The sequence below is a fragment of the Amblyomma mixtum genome, chromosome 1, assembly GCF_055824585.1.
Source record: "Amblyomma mixtum isolate Tamu chromosome 1, ASM5582458v1, whole genome shotgun sequence".
Taxonomy (NCBI): domain Eukaryota; kingdom Metazoa; phylum Arthropoda; class Arachnida; order Ixodida; family Ixodidae; genus Amblyomma; species Amblyomma mixtum.
In genome coordinates, this window is record NC_143012.1 from 219,613,997 (window position 1) to 219,627,674 (window position 13,678).

At 52.3% G+C, this 13,678-nt stretch overlaps 1 protein-coding gene across 1 annotated transcript in view; it reads right to left on the reverse strand.

Annotated features, from left to right (window-relative positions):
- LOC149370939 (uncharacterized) overlaps nucleotides 1-13,264 on the reverse strand; it is a 73,179-nt gene extending 59,915 nt beyond the window's left edge. The window contains exon 1 of the mRNA XM_089578864.1: nucleotides 11,873-13,264. Coding sequence (XP_089434990.1) covers nucleotides 11,873-13,072 — 1,200 coding nt within the window. The 5' untranslated portion in view covers nucleotides 13,073-13,264. The remainder of the gene's footprint in view (nucleotides 1-11,872) is intronic.
- Nucleotides 13,265-13,678: the final 414 nt, after the last annotated feature.

Sequence of the window (13,678 nt, forward strand, 5' to 3'; positions counted from 1 at the left end):
ACTTGTGGATTTTCAAGCAGTCTGGTGCTGGTGAAGTGCAGGATGCACTCAGTACCCGGCTTAGCAGTCTGTTCTTTGTGACGGCCATAGTAGGACTCACCAACAAGGCTGCGTTTATGCATAGCTTGCTTGATGTCTGCACATATAATTCTTGAGACCGCAGAGATATACTATGCGCTTAACTTCACCAGTTCGTGCAGATTTCGTATGCTTCATCATATTTGACGCACTTCATAATCGAATTTCGTCTTGTTTCATGCGCGATTCATAGTTGTGTTGAAGTTATAAGCAGGGCATATGTTGACGCCACTATTCGCGTTAACCCGCTTTGGCGTGCATACTTTCGCCTGTGGACATTTTGCGCACTGGCAACTCTGCCGTAATAATGAAGCTTATTCAAGACCCTGTACGTGATACACGCAGCGTGAACTGCTTTGCATGGCCGGGCGAGTGTACACTAACGTGTCCTGCAGCCGCCAGCGTTCTGTGCAAGGATCACCGGACTATTTTCTTGGGAACTGTAGTGTGGTGGATACTGCGACTGAACTCTACTGCGCTTCCCTCATGTTCATAAGTACCTCTGAATATGCTACGACAATCAGCATTTTTCAGCATTGCACTTCTAACAGGTTGTATATGTATTAAAGAGTGCGTGTATTCCTAGGTAGTCCTTCTGCGTTGTTTTGTGCAGTGTGGGTCACTTCAAGCCTGTGAAGTTACATTACTGTGGGGAGACACTTCTATTCTAGTGAGGCAGCAATGAACGAGATGATCACAGAAGAGTTCGCCGTTGTTGGACACGTCAGAAATGAACGTACAGGTGGATGAAAGTTAAGCAGAGCTTGTCTTTTTATCATTTTAAACATCACTTAAACAGTCCTAAATCGTAGGATTAACGTGTGGCTGTGTATGGTTCAAACGATCAATCGATTAGTGCAATTGAGGCCATTGGCTCTAATAGAAAACTTTTTTTTTGTTAGTGCTGTGGTGCTTCTGCGATGCCGAATTTATGATTTACGTAATACTGATCATGATAATGAAAACTTGCATTAAACTATAAAGGCATCGGTTTAGCCAGAAAACGTTATAGGGGTGGTGGTGCTGGTGAAAACATTTATTGGGCTATAAAGAGAGAGGAGGTATCATTGGATCAGCCCGTAAGGAACCAGTATTTACCAGCACTAGGTGGAGGTCCCAATTTGTGACCTCAGTGGCGGTGGCCGCCACCCGGGCGCGCCCGACTAAGGCTTGTTGGTCCTGTTAAGACGCGGCAACCGGGAAGGATTACCTCCCAGTCCTCTCGGGTTGGCTTGGGGATGGGGGGAAGAACCAGGTTGCAGGGGCAGGGCCACACCATGCGATATGTGTATGACACTGCTCTGCAGTGCAGGCTAACGGAAGGGTTAAAATGTTGGTGAGCAGGCGGAGAAGGAACAGTTCTTTTTTCAATTTTACCTTACCTCTCTGCCCTGTCAGCTCGTGCTCATTTGGGCTTAGTCGAGGGTGGCGCTTTTTACTGAGCTGCTTCGCATTGCCTCGCAGACTCTTTAAGGCGAAAGCCTTACTAGACCCGTTATGATAGAAGCCAGCGGCGTGTGTTAGTGCGGCATGTGTACTCTCAGACCATACGGAAAATTGCAGCGATGGCAAGAAAAATAGGGTGACCTCGTCAAGCTCCTGTTTGATGCGCACAGCAAGCAGAGGCCCGCCATTTTAGGCAATCGTATTAATTTTTCGGGTATGTATACCACCGATTGGCTCATTGCAATGTGAAACAAGTTTTCTCGACCGCATTCGTATACCAAGACTGAGAGCAACCGTTCGTTGTACAGTGCTGAGTGGTGTCACACGATTTTTCGTTGCATATAGATTCCATGTGCTAGTGAAGTTGGAGGCTTGCTTGCGAGGAAAGTAATAATAATAATAATAATAATAATAATAATAATCTCTTTATTTGTGTCGTAGGGTACACGGTCGACACTGGAGGCCGGCAGTAAAAGCTGTCACAAACGACAGCTTGACAGAGCCGCAGGCCCCCATGCACTTGGCAGCAGTAAATTGCGCAATGTCTCGCATATCACGGTGGAGACCCGAATCGAGCCATAAGAAAGGAATAAGAGAGGTAGTGAAAGAAGAAAGGCTTGGTAAATAGCTCATGGGGGTTTAACGCCCAATTCTCTAACCTTCTCTCCAGCTTATTTTTCTTTTCCATTTTTCTTTTTTTTATTTGCTCTAATTATTTTGAATTCTTACCCAAATGAAACCATTAGCTTCGCACCAATTTACCCTCTTAGATTGGCTCGTTTGGCCCTCCTGACTATACCCCGGCCTATCCCCCGTCGTGGGTATGTGCCATATCACTAAGGCAACAAGAACAACAACGATGTCCCAAAGCGACTCGGGCTGTGAGGGCGCCGTAGTGAAGGGCTCCGGAAATTTCGACCACCTGGGGTTCTTTAACGTGCACCTACATCGCACAGTACACGGGCCTCTAAAATTTTGTCTCCATCAAAATCGACCGCCGCGGCCAGGATCGAACCCGCATCTTTGCAGCCGAGTGCTATAACCACTCAGCCACCGAAAGAAATGCGGCGTATTAGAAGGCTCTGGAGCAAGTTCGACAACCTGATACCTTTAAAGTGCACTGACATCGCGCAACACACAGGAGCGTTTTGTGTTTGAAATTGACAATTGAAAATTAAATTTGAGGAAAGGAAATGATGCAGTAATTGTCTCATATATCTCGGTGCACACCGGAATTAAGGTAAAGCATAAAGGAGGGAGTAAAAGAAGAAAGGAAGAAAGAGGTGCAGTAGTGGGAGTCTGCGGAATAATTTTGAATACCTGGGTATATTTAAAGTGCACTGAGATCGCACAGCACATGGGCGCCTTTTGCGCTTCGCCTCCACCGAAACGCGGCCGCGGCAGTCGGGTTCGAACCCAGGCCCCTCGGCTCAGTAGACTAGCGCTTTATCCACTGAGCCACCGCGGCGGGTTTTTGTGGTTTCCCTCCACGGAAACGCTGGTGCCGCGGTCGTGTTCGAGGAGGAGGAAAAACTTGAATTTGTCAAAAGCATGTGAAGGAGGTTTCGTGCTAGATGGCCATCTGTGATCGGCAGACGGCGAACTGGGCTGCCCAGTCCAAGTCCCGGATATGGACGTCCGGGTCTGAGCTGGTCAACACGGCTCCCACTGCTAAAGAGAAGGATCTTGCAGTAGAGCCACAGAGGGCGGCTCTTTTTTGCAGTCCTACAGGATATGATTATATGTCTCCGGGTCCCTACAACATTTACACTCCCGGTTCACCTCTTGCCGATATATTTTGCTGAGTATATAAGGACTTAGGAAAGATCCCGTCTGGAGTCTCCTGCGAACACACTCCTGCTCCTTGACCAATGTCTTATCTGGTGGCGGGAAAACTTTGACTCAACTTGTAGTGATTTGTAATGACATAGAAGGACACCCTCCCAGAACAGGCGACTCACCTTCTCGGTTGACGAAACCTCTAGCTTATGCGTGAGCCGCCTCGTTCCCCTGGTTTCCGGAGTCCGCCGGCACCTGTAATACCTCATCCTCTCTCATAACCCCCCCCCCCCCCCCCCCTTCTGACTCGGCTCCGAAGCCGCCAGGCCGCAGCCGATATCCTGCCGCTCACGAAATTGCAGATGGCGATTTTCGAGTCACTGAAAATCATATCAGCCTTTGTACTAGCTATGGCTAAAGCAATTGCCGTCTCCTCCACCGTCCCGAATGCGATCGATCGTCCCCGCCCGTACACTATCGTTATAGCAAATGCTTTCCTTTCTCCATACTAAGAAGCGTGCACGTAAGCAGCCCCTTCGTATTTCCCATAATTTCCATAGAGCGCTTTCGCCCTCGCCTTTCTTCTGTCTTCATGATGCACCGGATGCATTTTTTCGGCGAAGGTTTGATGTAGAACCCCTTGCGTACCGCCTCATGGCCTTGCATACCCATCTCTATGCCGATCTTTTCTTGAAAGTTTCTTCCAGCCCGTGTTTTCGACAGCCTAGCCAACTGCATCATTAGATGCGCCTCCTATAACTTATCCACAGTGTTGTGAAACCCCAGACCCATTAAACGTTCCGTCCATGCATCATTGATTAGGCCCAACGCAGCTTTGTGTCTGCTTGCCTGATCATAGCTTCTGCCTTACCCCTCTCCGTGACAACAGCTTAAGGCAGGGAAGTGCATACACCACCATGCTAAAACAAATGCCTGCACCAGCTTACACATGTCTCTCTCCTTCATCCCTCTCTTGCGGTTGGCTATTCTTCTAATCAGTCTCACCATCGCATTGACCGTGTTGTTGAGCCGCTCTAATACTTCCTTATTATTTCTGTTTTCCTGCAACTACAACCCCAAGATCCGGATCCCCCAACTCACTTCCAGCGGAGGCGGTGAGACGTAGCGCCTCGCGTGCATTCCTCTGGGTCCGTGTCGCACCACAAGCTACCCCGACTTTGATTGTGAGCAAGATAGTCCAGCCTCTCTAGCGAGCTCAACATTTACTGCCCGATGCAGCGTCTCTTCCAGCTGACCATCACTGCCCGTGATAACCAATAACGTAATGTCGTCATCGTGAAACGTGTTTTGCACTGGATCTCCTCCAGACTCGGCGGCAACTTAATTAAAGCAGCATTAAATAGGAATGGCGACAGCACCAAACCTCATGTCACCCCCCCCCCCCCCCCTCCACGAGGGAAGAAGTCAAACTTAATTTCTCCCACCGATATTTCCGCAGTTCTACTATTAAGGAAATATTTAACATGTAGGAAGGCCCTGCCTACTGGATTTATGTCCGAAAAGTTGTCGAAAATGGCCTCATGGGCCACATTAGCGAAAGCCTTATTCAGGTCGAGCACCAAAATGATTTAGTCCCCGTACCATACCATACCCTCTGTCCACTATATCCCTCTTAAGCAGTATCATAACGTCTTGCGCTAACAAGTGGGCCCTAGAGCCAATGATTGTCTCAAGAACGGGAGCAGCTCACAGCTCACCATCCAGTAGATAGTCCTGAAACCTGTAGAAAACCATTTGTTCCATCAGCTTCCCCGCACAAGAGGCCAGCGATGTGCAACTGGAGGTTCCCCCGTTCACGACAGGAGCTTCGGCAGTTCCACTGCCACACCTCAATTTGCTGGCAGTGGGCCATGATGTGGCGAGGTGTTGAGCTGGATTGGCCCTTGGTCGACCATCGGAGACAGGTGAGCCTCCAGAAAAGTGTTAATCCGCTGGAACATATTCATGACCTGACTCTGAGAGGCTCTAAACTCATTGGTAAAGGCGTCCAATCTTTGTTCAATCCTACCCAACCTGGCTGCCACTTTTGCCGCTAAAAGCTTCGAGCCTATCAAATCCGCCCTGAGATTGGAGTTCTTGGCAGGCTGCGGCGTATCTGTCACTGACGTCTCTGCCAGCTTCTTGGCACTTCTTTGGCCGACGGCGGCCTTTTCACCGCCGGCCGGCTCTCCGCCTTCTCTACCATTCCCTCCCCGGGCTTGGGAGTGACAGTCGGAGTCTCCATTAGTTTAAACTGCACTGGGGGTCCCTTCTCATCCTGTTTTTTTAGTGTCCTTAATAAGTCGTTTGAGCTCTGCCAATATGGCATCTAGCTGGCTAAATATATCATCCCTAACTTGTAGCTCTCTCCTAAATTCCTTCTCTTAAGCGGGCTTTTATAGGCCGTATTTCGCCAGCTCACATTTTTTTTCTCGTTCGTCTTCAGCTTCCCCTCCCGCCGCCCCTGGCCCCAGGCTAAGGAGGGAATGAATCCGAACGGTCCTGCTCTTGCTGCTGCCTCTCGCTCTGCTCGATGGCCGCCTCCGAGGTCTTCAAGGGCCCTCCTCGTGTCTCGGTCGACTGTTCTTTCCGTCACCCTGCTGCGCGCCCGGCTGCTTACGGGCTAGTCGAAACTTGTAGTTTTGGCTTCCGGTAAGGAAGGGAAAGGAAGGGAAAACTTTATTTTACTCTAGTCCTTTTTCCTGTGGTTTGGGGGCATCTTCAGAGACGTTTTCTCCTTGATTCTATCCCCAGGAGTCTTCTCTGTCGAAGTCGTCCGCCTCTAATCAATGGTCGGTTGCCCTTAGTCCAGGGCTCCGCTGGCCCCGGTAAGTGAGTGCCGTGGCCCACAATGCCGTCCTGATTGCAGGTTAACGCTCTCCCCTCTGGCGGTACTGGACGGTATCTCTACACCGACGGCACAGGTTAGTCTTTGGATGAGAGTAGACACCCCCCGCGTCTAATTCACCTGCAGTTCAAACAGGTCTCCACAAGTTCTCGTTATGGAGTCACCGGGTAAATTCCGCACCAAGAGCATATATGTCTCGGAACCATCTTCCCTTGAAGCGTGTTTTATATGGCCTGGGAATTGCCCAAAGGCCTTGCGTCCACGATGACGACATCGTCATTCCTTTTCAGTAGCCCACCCGCACCGCGCTCAGCGGGAATTGCCTTGGGACCCCTCATTGCTTCATTTTTTACCCGGCAGCTTATACAGCTCGTTCAGTTGAAAAGTCGTAGGAGCCGTAGTTAAAGTTTTCGGCACCGCGCGTCGGAAAAAATCGTATCTTACCAACCGATTGCCGCCGATTGTTCCGGATGGTGTCGAAGCATTCAGCGTTTCATGCAGCACAAACTTACAAGTTAGAGCCTACCTTAGCAGGAATTCGAACCGGCGACATAGAATAAAGGCAGTGTAAGAGAAATCTTATAGCGCCATTCGGGTGTCCACCATAGCAAGTGAGACTGGTCGGCGTAATTTTTTTCCTTAAAAAACAACTTTCGATTTGCCCAAAAGGTAAGGCATCGCGCCGAACAGACGATGGGTTTCCGTGGACTCCCTGACAGCACTGCAAGACGCTGTCGTGTTCCACTCTTAAAGGCGAAGCTTAAGCGTCGTCCAAACATTTTTAGGGCGGAAGCCTTTAATGCCTCATCGTTGTAAGCAGGGGCTGTCGACAGAATTGTCACGGTTTACAATTGGTCGAAATGGTCATGACATCACAGTGCACGAATTTCAAACGGGGCCATTTGTACTTTGCCTAGTAACCATGCAATCGGTTGAAGGAACTCTGATGCTGCAAGTAAAATAAATAAATAAATAAATAAACAAAACAGAGCAGGAAATTAGAAGAGTTGGGGAATCGAAACAGGGTCTGCGGAGTGCGAGACGAGCACGCTAACCACTCCGCTATGCCAGTTCTATGGTTTGGAATGAACAAAGGCGCGTATAGTGAATACGTTGTCTTCGTTTACTGCCATCTTCCTCCCTTCCCTTACGGCGAGGTTCAGGTGTCCACCGAGATATGCGAGACCGATGCATTTCCTTTCCTAAGAAACGAATTTACTGACGGTGGTGGTGAAAATATTTTAATGAAATTGTTTAGGAGGTTGTAGCGGCGGGTGTAGCTCACTCCGGAACCCCATTGGCGTAAGCTGTTGACCATGCTCTTTCGATGAGTTATTTTATGCGAAGCATACTACTTTAGCTACCACTTCAGCCCTTCACCGTGGTTATGCCCCTCCAAATCACGTGATACATGACGTCACACCACGTGACACGATGACGTCACGACAGTGGTGAAACGAGGAAGAGAGAGAGAGAGAAAACTTTATTTACAAAGGAATTCGGGGCACGCCCCAGGGTCCCCGCACGACCCCACTGCACTCAAGTGTTTATGTTCCTGAGCTCCATAACACTGGCAGCACGGCCGGTGGCGATGGTCTGCACGGCCGGGTCCTCCGAGTGCAGCAGGGTCTCCCAGTCCTCCCAAGTCTTGAGGTTCTCTAGGTCCCGCGGGGGAGGGTCCGACGGGCAGAGGGAAAGGATGTGGAGGGAAGAAGCGAAGGGTTCTGGGCATAGGGCGCAAGCAGGAGTGGGGAAGGAGGGATGTAGTGGGTTAGGGTAAGAGGCGAGGGGAGAGTATGTGTTTGTAATCTGCGCCAGAGTGTTGCGTGTCTGTTATCTAGGGAGGGGTGGGGCGGGGGGTAGAGCTGGCGAGAGGCTCTGTATGCCTGGGTCAGCTCACTGAATGAGTGCATGCGATCCTTCGTGAATCCCCGATCCGAGGCCACCTGAGCCCGGTTTAAAGAACCTCGGGCTAAAAGGTTGGCGGCCTCGTTTCCGGGATTCCCGGAGTGCGCAGGCACCCATATCAGCTCCACTTGGCGGGGCGGGGGTGCATCGGGCGAGTCCAGTATGCCAAAAGCAGGGACATGAACTCGGCCTCGAGCAAAATTTAGAATCGCAGTTTTAGAGTCAGTTAAAATATACCGGGCTTCCGTGCGGGTTATAGCAAGTGCAATGGCGGCTTCCTCTGCAGCCTCTGGGGACGTATCTGGAGGGAGAGGTAGTGTGAGGAGGGTGGATGAAGAGGAGTCAACCGCAGCTGCTGTCGCTTCATCACCCGTGCAGGCAGCGTCCGCCCATACGGCGTCCGGCTGGGGGCCGTACGCTCGATGGAGTGCCTTCGCACGGGCTCTGCGGCGCTGCTCATGGTGGGACGGGTGCATATTCCTCGGGAGCGGCCTGATGAGAAGCTCTCGGTGAAGGGATCGTGGGATGGCGAGAAGGGTTGGGTCGTTGGCCGGTATTTTGATTCACAGGGAGTCCAGGATATACCGACCTGTGGAAGTTTTTGTGAGCCTGATGTATTGGGCCTGTCGGTGGGCCTCCACCAGTTCCCCGATCGTGTTGTGCAGGCCCAGGCCTAGTAATCTGTCTGTGGGTGTGTTGAGGGGAAGATGAAGTGCTACCTTGAATGCCTTGCGAATCAAAGCATCCAAAGCGTTTATGTCATAGCGAAACAAAACTGCGCGAAGAACACGGGACAAAAGAAAGGCACGAATACACACACACTCTGCGCTTTGTGTGTGTGTATTCGTGCCTTTCTTTTGTCCCGTCTTCTTCGCGCAGTTTTGTTTCGCTCTAACCATGAACCGACTAGCCCAACATCATCTCTTACTTCGGTTTATGTCATGTTTGGATAGATGTAAGTATGGGGTAGTGTACAGTACACGGCTGAGGACAAAGGCATGAATGAGGCGACATAGGTAGCGCTCCTTCATGCCTCTATGATGTCCCGAAACCCTGCGGATGAGGTGCGATATCGCGCCTGCAACCTGCTTGAGTTTCTTGAGGGTAGTGGTGTTTTTGCCATCGTTCTGGATGTGCAAGCCCAATACACGGAGGGTGCCAACCTCAGGTACCGGGTAACCATTCAATTCAATGGCAATAGGGGAGCGGGGACAGCGGTGGTTCTTAGGCCGGATGAGGAGCAGTTCGGACTTCTCTGGGGAGCAAGACAGTCCGATGGTCCGTGCGCAATTTTGAGTGAGGGTGGCTGCTTCCTGTAAGGTGTTCTCTATGTCGCCGTCACTGCCGTGGGTGGTCCACAGGGTGATATCGTCGGCATAAAGAGTGTGCTTGAGGTGGGGAATAGTTGCCAATTTCCGGGCGAGGGGTATGAGGGTTATGTTAAAAAGAAAGGGGGAAAGGACGGACCCTTGAGGGGTGCCGATACTCTGAAGTGTGTAGGAGGTGGAAGACAGAGGGCCGAAGTGTATCTGAGCCGTGCGGTCAGTCAGGAATGCTTGAATGTAGGCATACGTGCGCACACCAACATTCAATGGGGATAGAGCAGTCATGATCGCCTGATGTTCAATGCGATCAAAAGCTTTGGAGAGATCCAAAGCTAAGACTGCCTTGGTGTGACCTGGAAGAAGCGGGTCAAAAAGGTCGTGTGTGAGTTGCAGCATGGCATCCTGTGCGGATAGATGAGGGCGGAATCCCACCATGCTATGCGGGTAGAGATTGTTGTCCGCCATGTGACTTGTGAGTCTCGCTAACACAACATGCTCGAGGAGCTTCCCGAGGCATGAGGTTAGCGAAATCGGGCGAAGGTTTTGAATGGTGAGTGGTTCGTTGGGTTTTGGTATAAATATTACCTTCGCGTGGCGGCAGCACTGCGGGAGGTTACCCTCCCTCCAGCACTGGTTGAAGTATTTCGTAATGTGGGTGATCGATTGGTCATCCAGATTACGGAGCATGGAGTTTGTGATTTGGTCTGCACCAGGGGCGGAGTTGGCGCGGAGAGTCAGGAGGGCCGCTCTGACTTCCGTCTCCGTGATGTCGATGTCGAGTGTTGGATTTGCTTGTCCTGTGTAGTGCGGTAGAGGTATGGGGCCGCCTGGAGATGTGTACATGGTTTGAAGTGTGTCTAGAAGGGTGTCGGGATCGTCAATGTGTTCATGTGTGAGGCGTGTCACGTGGTGCTGTGCTGCTGATTTGGTGTGTGTGGGGTCAATGAGGTGTCGGAGCAGTTGCCATGCCCGTTTGCTGGACAGGTTTCCGGCGATGCCGTCACATATCTGTCCCCAGTTGGATCGACAGAGCTCCTCAGAGTGCTGTTGGATTTGTGTTTGCAGCGCGGCCAGCCGCCTTTTAAGCGTTCTGTTGTGTTTGTTGCCTTTCCAGCGTTCCAGGATGCTGTGATAAGCCTCCCAGAGGTGGGCTAGGCGTGTGTCAAGGGTCGGTGTTTCGGTTGTAGTTTCAATGTGTCGCGTGTTGTGGTGAACGTCATGCTTGAGTGATTGCACCCATGCATCGATGTCTGCGATGGGAGTGTCTGGGAGGGCGGTGCGTGCAGTGCGAAAGGCATCCCAGTTAATGAGTTCGTGTGTCATATTTGCGTGACAGGGTGGTTTGTATGGGACAGTGATTTGTATAATGTAATGATCACTGCCCAGTGTATGTTGTGTTCTGTTCCAGGTAACGCCGCGGATACAGCGGCTGAGCGTCAGGTCCGGACTGGTGTCCATGCTGACACTGTTGCCGATCCGCGTAGGCGTCTTAAACGTGTTGTGCACAGTGAGTTGGAGGTTCTGCAGGAGCAGCCAGAGCCTGCGACCTCGATGTGTCGTGGTTGTGTAGCCCCAGTCAGTATGCTGACTGTTGAAGTCCCCGCCGATGAGTAGGGGATGTTTCCCTGCTAGATGGTGTAGCTTTCGCAGAAGTGATTCTAGCGGGGCCATCGGCAGGGACGGGGGGTGGTATATGTTTGCTATAAATATAGAAGGAAGTGAATGTGTGTGATGTATAATTTCCGTGATCACGCAGGGCGTCTCAGACGTAATGTGATGAGTTTTGTAGGTGAGGCTGCGGTGGATGAGTGTGGACGCCCTTTGTGTGTTAGTGGTATCCGAGTGTGTAGATGTGTAGCTGGGGAGGGTTGCTCGGTGTGCAGTCTCCTGGAGAAGAAGTATGTGGGGCGTAGGTGTGATGGTGGGAAGGAGAAGTTGCAGAGGTGCACGCTTTGCCCGGAAGCCGCGGCAGTTCCAAGTTATAATGGGGAGATAATTAGTGTTCCCCCCCGCCATATTGGATGGTGGGGGGATTGAGGAGGGTATTAAGACGGGTGTCAATTGGTATGTGTGGCTCAGGGAACGTGTTTTGTGCTTGTGGAGGTAGGATGGGGGGAGTGGAGGGGGTTTGAAGTTGGGTGAAGCGATGGGTAAGATTATGCTTCAAGAGCTCCATCATCTTGGTAAGCATAGCGTCCATGCGCTGCTCATGTTTTTCTGTGAGGGCGGCGGCAAGGTGATTGAATCTGGCCTCGAGGCGGGCGTCTAGCTCCTTTAGTTTATGGTCAAATTTTGCTTCGAGTGCTGCTAATTTAGCGTCTATTTCTGGGGGCACGGGAGGGGGTGTGGCGTCTGTGGTGCGCTGTTTCTTTGCAGGAGTGGTGCTCGAAGTGTCTGTGGATGATGAGCTCGAATTAATGACAGGGGGTGCGGGTTGAGGGGGCATGGAGGGGGCGGGGGTGCTTAGGAGAGAGGAAAGGCGGCTTACCTCGTCACGCAAGGCCTTGAGTTCCTGGTCTCTCGGGTCTGCCTGGGAGGACTGAGGTGGTGGGGGTTGACGGGTGGTTTTGCCGGAAACGCGGTCTGCCCAGGTGAGACGCGTGGCGTTCTTGCTGCCATTCTGCCGGCTTGTACAAGGCGACCGGGAAGCCGTCGAGCTGCGTATGCTGGCTGTGCCTGGTTGATCGCAGCGGGAAAGCCGCGATGTACCCGGAGGAGAGAGAGCGTTCTTCGGGGACGCTAGTTTGCGGCCCCGTCCCTTGCAGTTCCCGGTGCCGGTCATATGAGGGCCTCCGAAGAGAATGCAGCTGGGGGTGCATGAGGGCACATCTTCCTTTGGGTGGGACTGCCCACAGCGGGGGCACTTATGGGATCTTGGGTGGACACACACGTCTGCCCGGTGACCAGGGACGCGGCAGTTAGTGCAGGCGTCTATATGCCCTCGATAGGGTGTGCACCTGTGGAGGGCTCCTCCATAAAGGACGGCGCGTGGGACAGGTCCAGCTCGGAAAGTGATTAGGATGGAACGCGTGGAGCCCATTCGGCAGGCGTCCATGATGAGGGCGTCTGGGTTGCCGGTGATCAGGTCTTGCAGGAGCTCTGTCGGGGTCTCATTCCAATAAGCATTGGAGATGACTCCGCGTACCGCTCCATCCGGCGGGGCTATGTAAGCTGCGACGGCGAAGTCCTTGCCTTGGTTTTTGATGCTGGTTACGCTAACCAGGGCAAGCGCGTCAGCTTTTATGGGCGTGCTTACGGTGCACGTATTGTTTACGGGGTGTACCCTGATATGGGTACGTGTTGGTTCGTGTAGCTGGGACGCCGCTTGAAGGATGGCTTCCCGTAGTTGTCGGGGTGGAAGCAGGTCCAGCTGCAGCCCGCCTCGTGATCTGAACACGACCTTGTAGTCTGCAGCAGGAAGCGGCGGCTGCTGCCGCGAACGCTGCGCAGCTGTGCGCGTTGCTTGTAGGTGCGCTGACTTGTCAAGGCGCGCAGACTTGGGGGCACCGGTAGCAGAGGCTGCGGCCTCCTGGCTTCGGGATGGTGAAAGGACGTCCTTGGAGCGGGCAGGCACACTAAGAATGTGCGTCCAGTCCCTTGGGTCGTAGTCGTGGGGGTTAAGAACCTCTCCCTGCACCTGCATCTCCATGATGGTGTTGGTGGCGGAAGCGTCCGACGCAGTAGGCATAGCTCCCAGCGGAGCGAGGCCTAGCTCAGGCGAAGAGGTCACAAAGAAAGGGCCGTGGGTGCCCGAAAAATGGCTTAGGCGGGCCAAAAATTGATGGCGTGCGGCACTCACATTCGTAGATCAGTGGATGGTGAAATTTGGGCGGATGATGCTGGCGATTGGCGAATTCCGCTGTCTTTGTGCGGAGCCGATGTGGGGTGCGTCTGTACTACTCGGACCCCTAGCGGCCAATCCAGAAACGGGGGCCCACCTCGCGCCGTCGCTGTGGTTGTGCGCCTCCAAATTACGCGACACGATGATGCTTCGCATTCTCCAGGCTTAACCAGGTTAAGCCTCAGCCATTTTTTGACTCGTTTCCTCCGAACTGGTCAGAGCTGCCTCCCACCCCTCCTGCGTTGGCTGGTTATTGACAGTGACCGCCTGATTTCGTTGGCAGGCCCATACCATATGGTAAAGGTCCGCCTTCTCCCCGCAGAATTTGCAGTGTGAGTCAAATGACTTCGGGTCTACAGCGTGTAGTCTGCGTGGGTTGTTGTAAGTGTTGGTCTATAACTTTCCAAGGAATTTCCCGACGAGCAAGGCGTGCAGCCGAACGGGCGATGACGT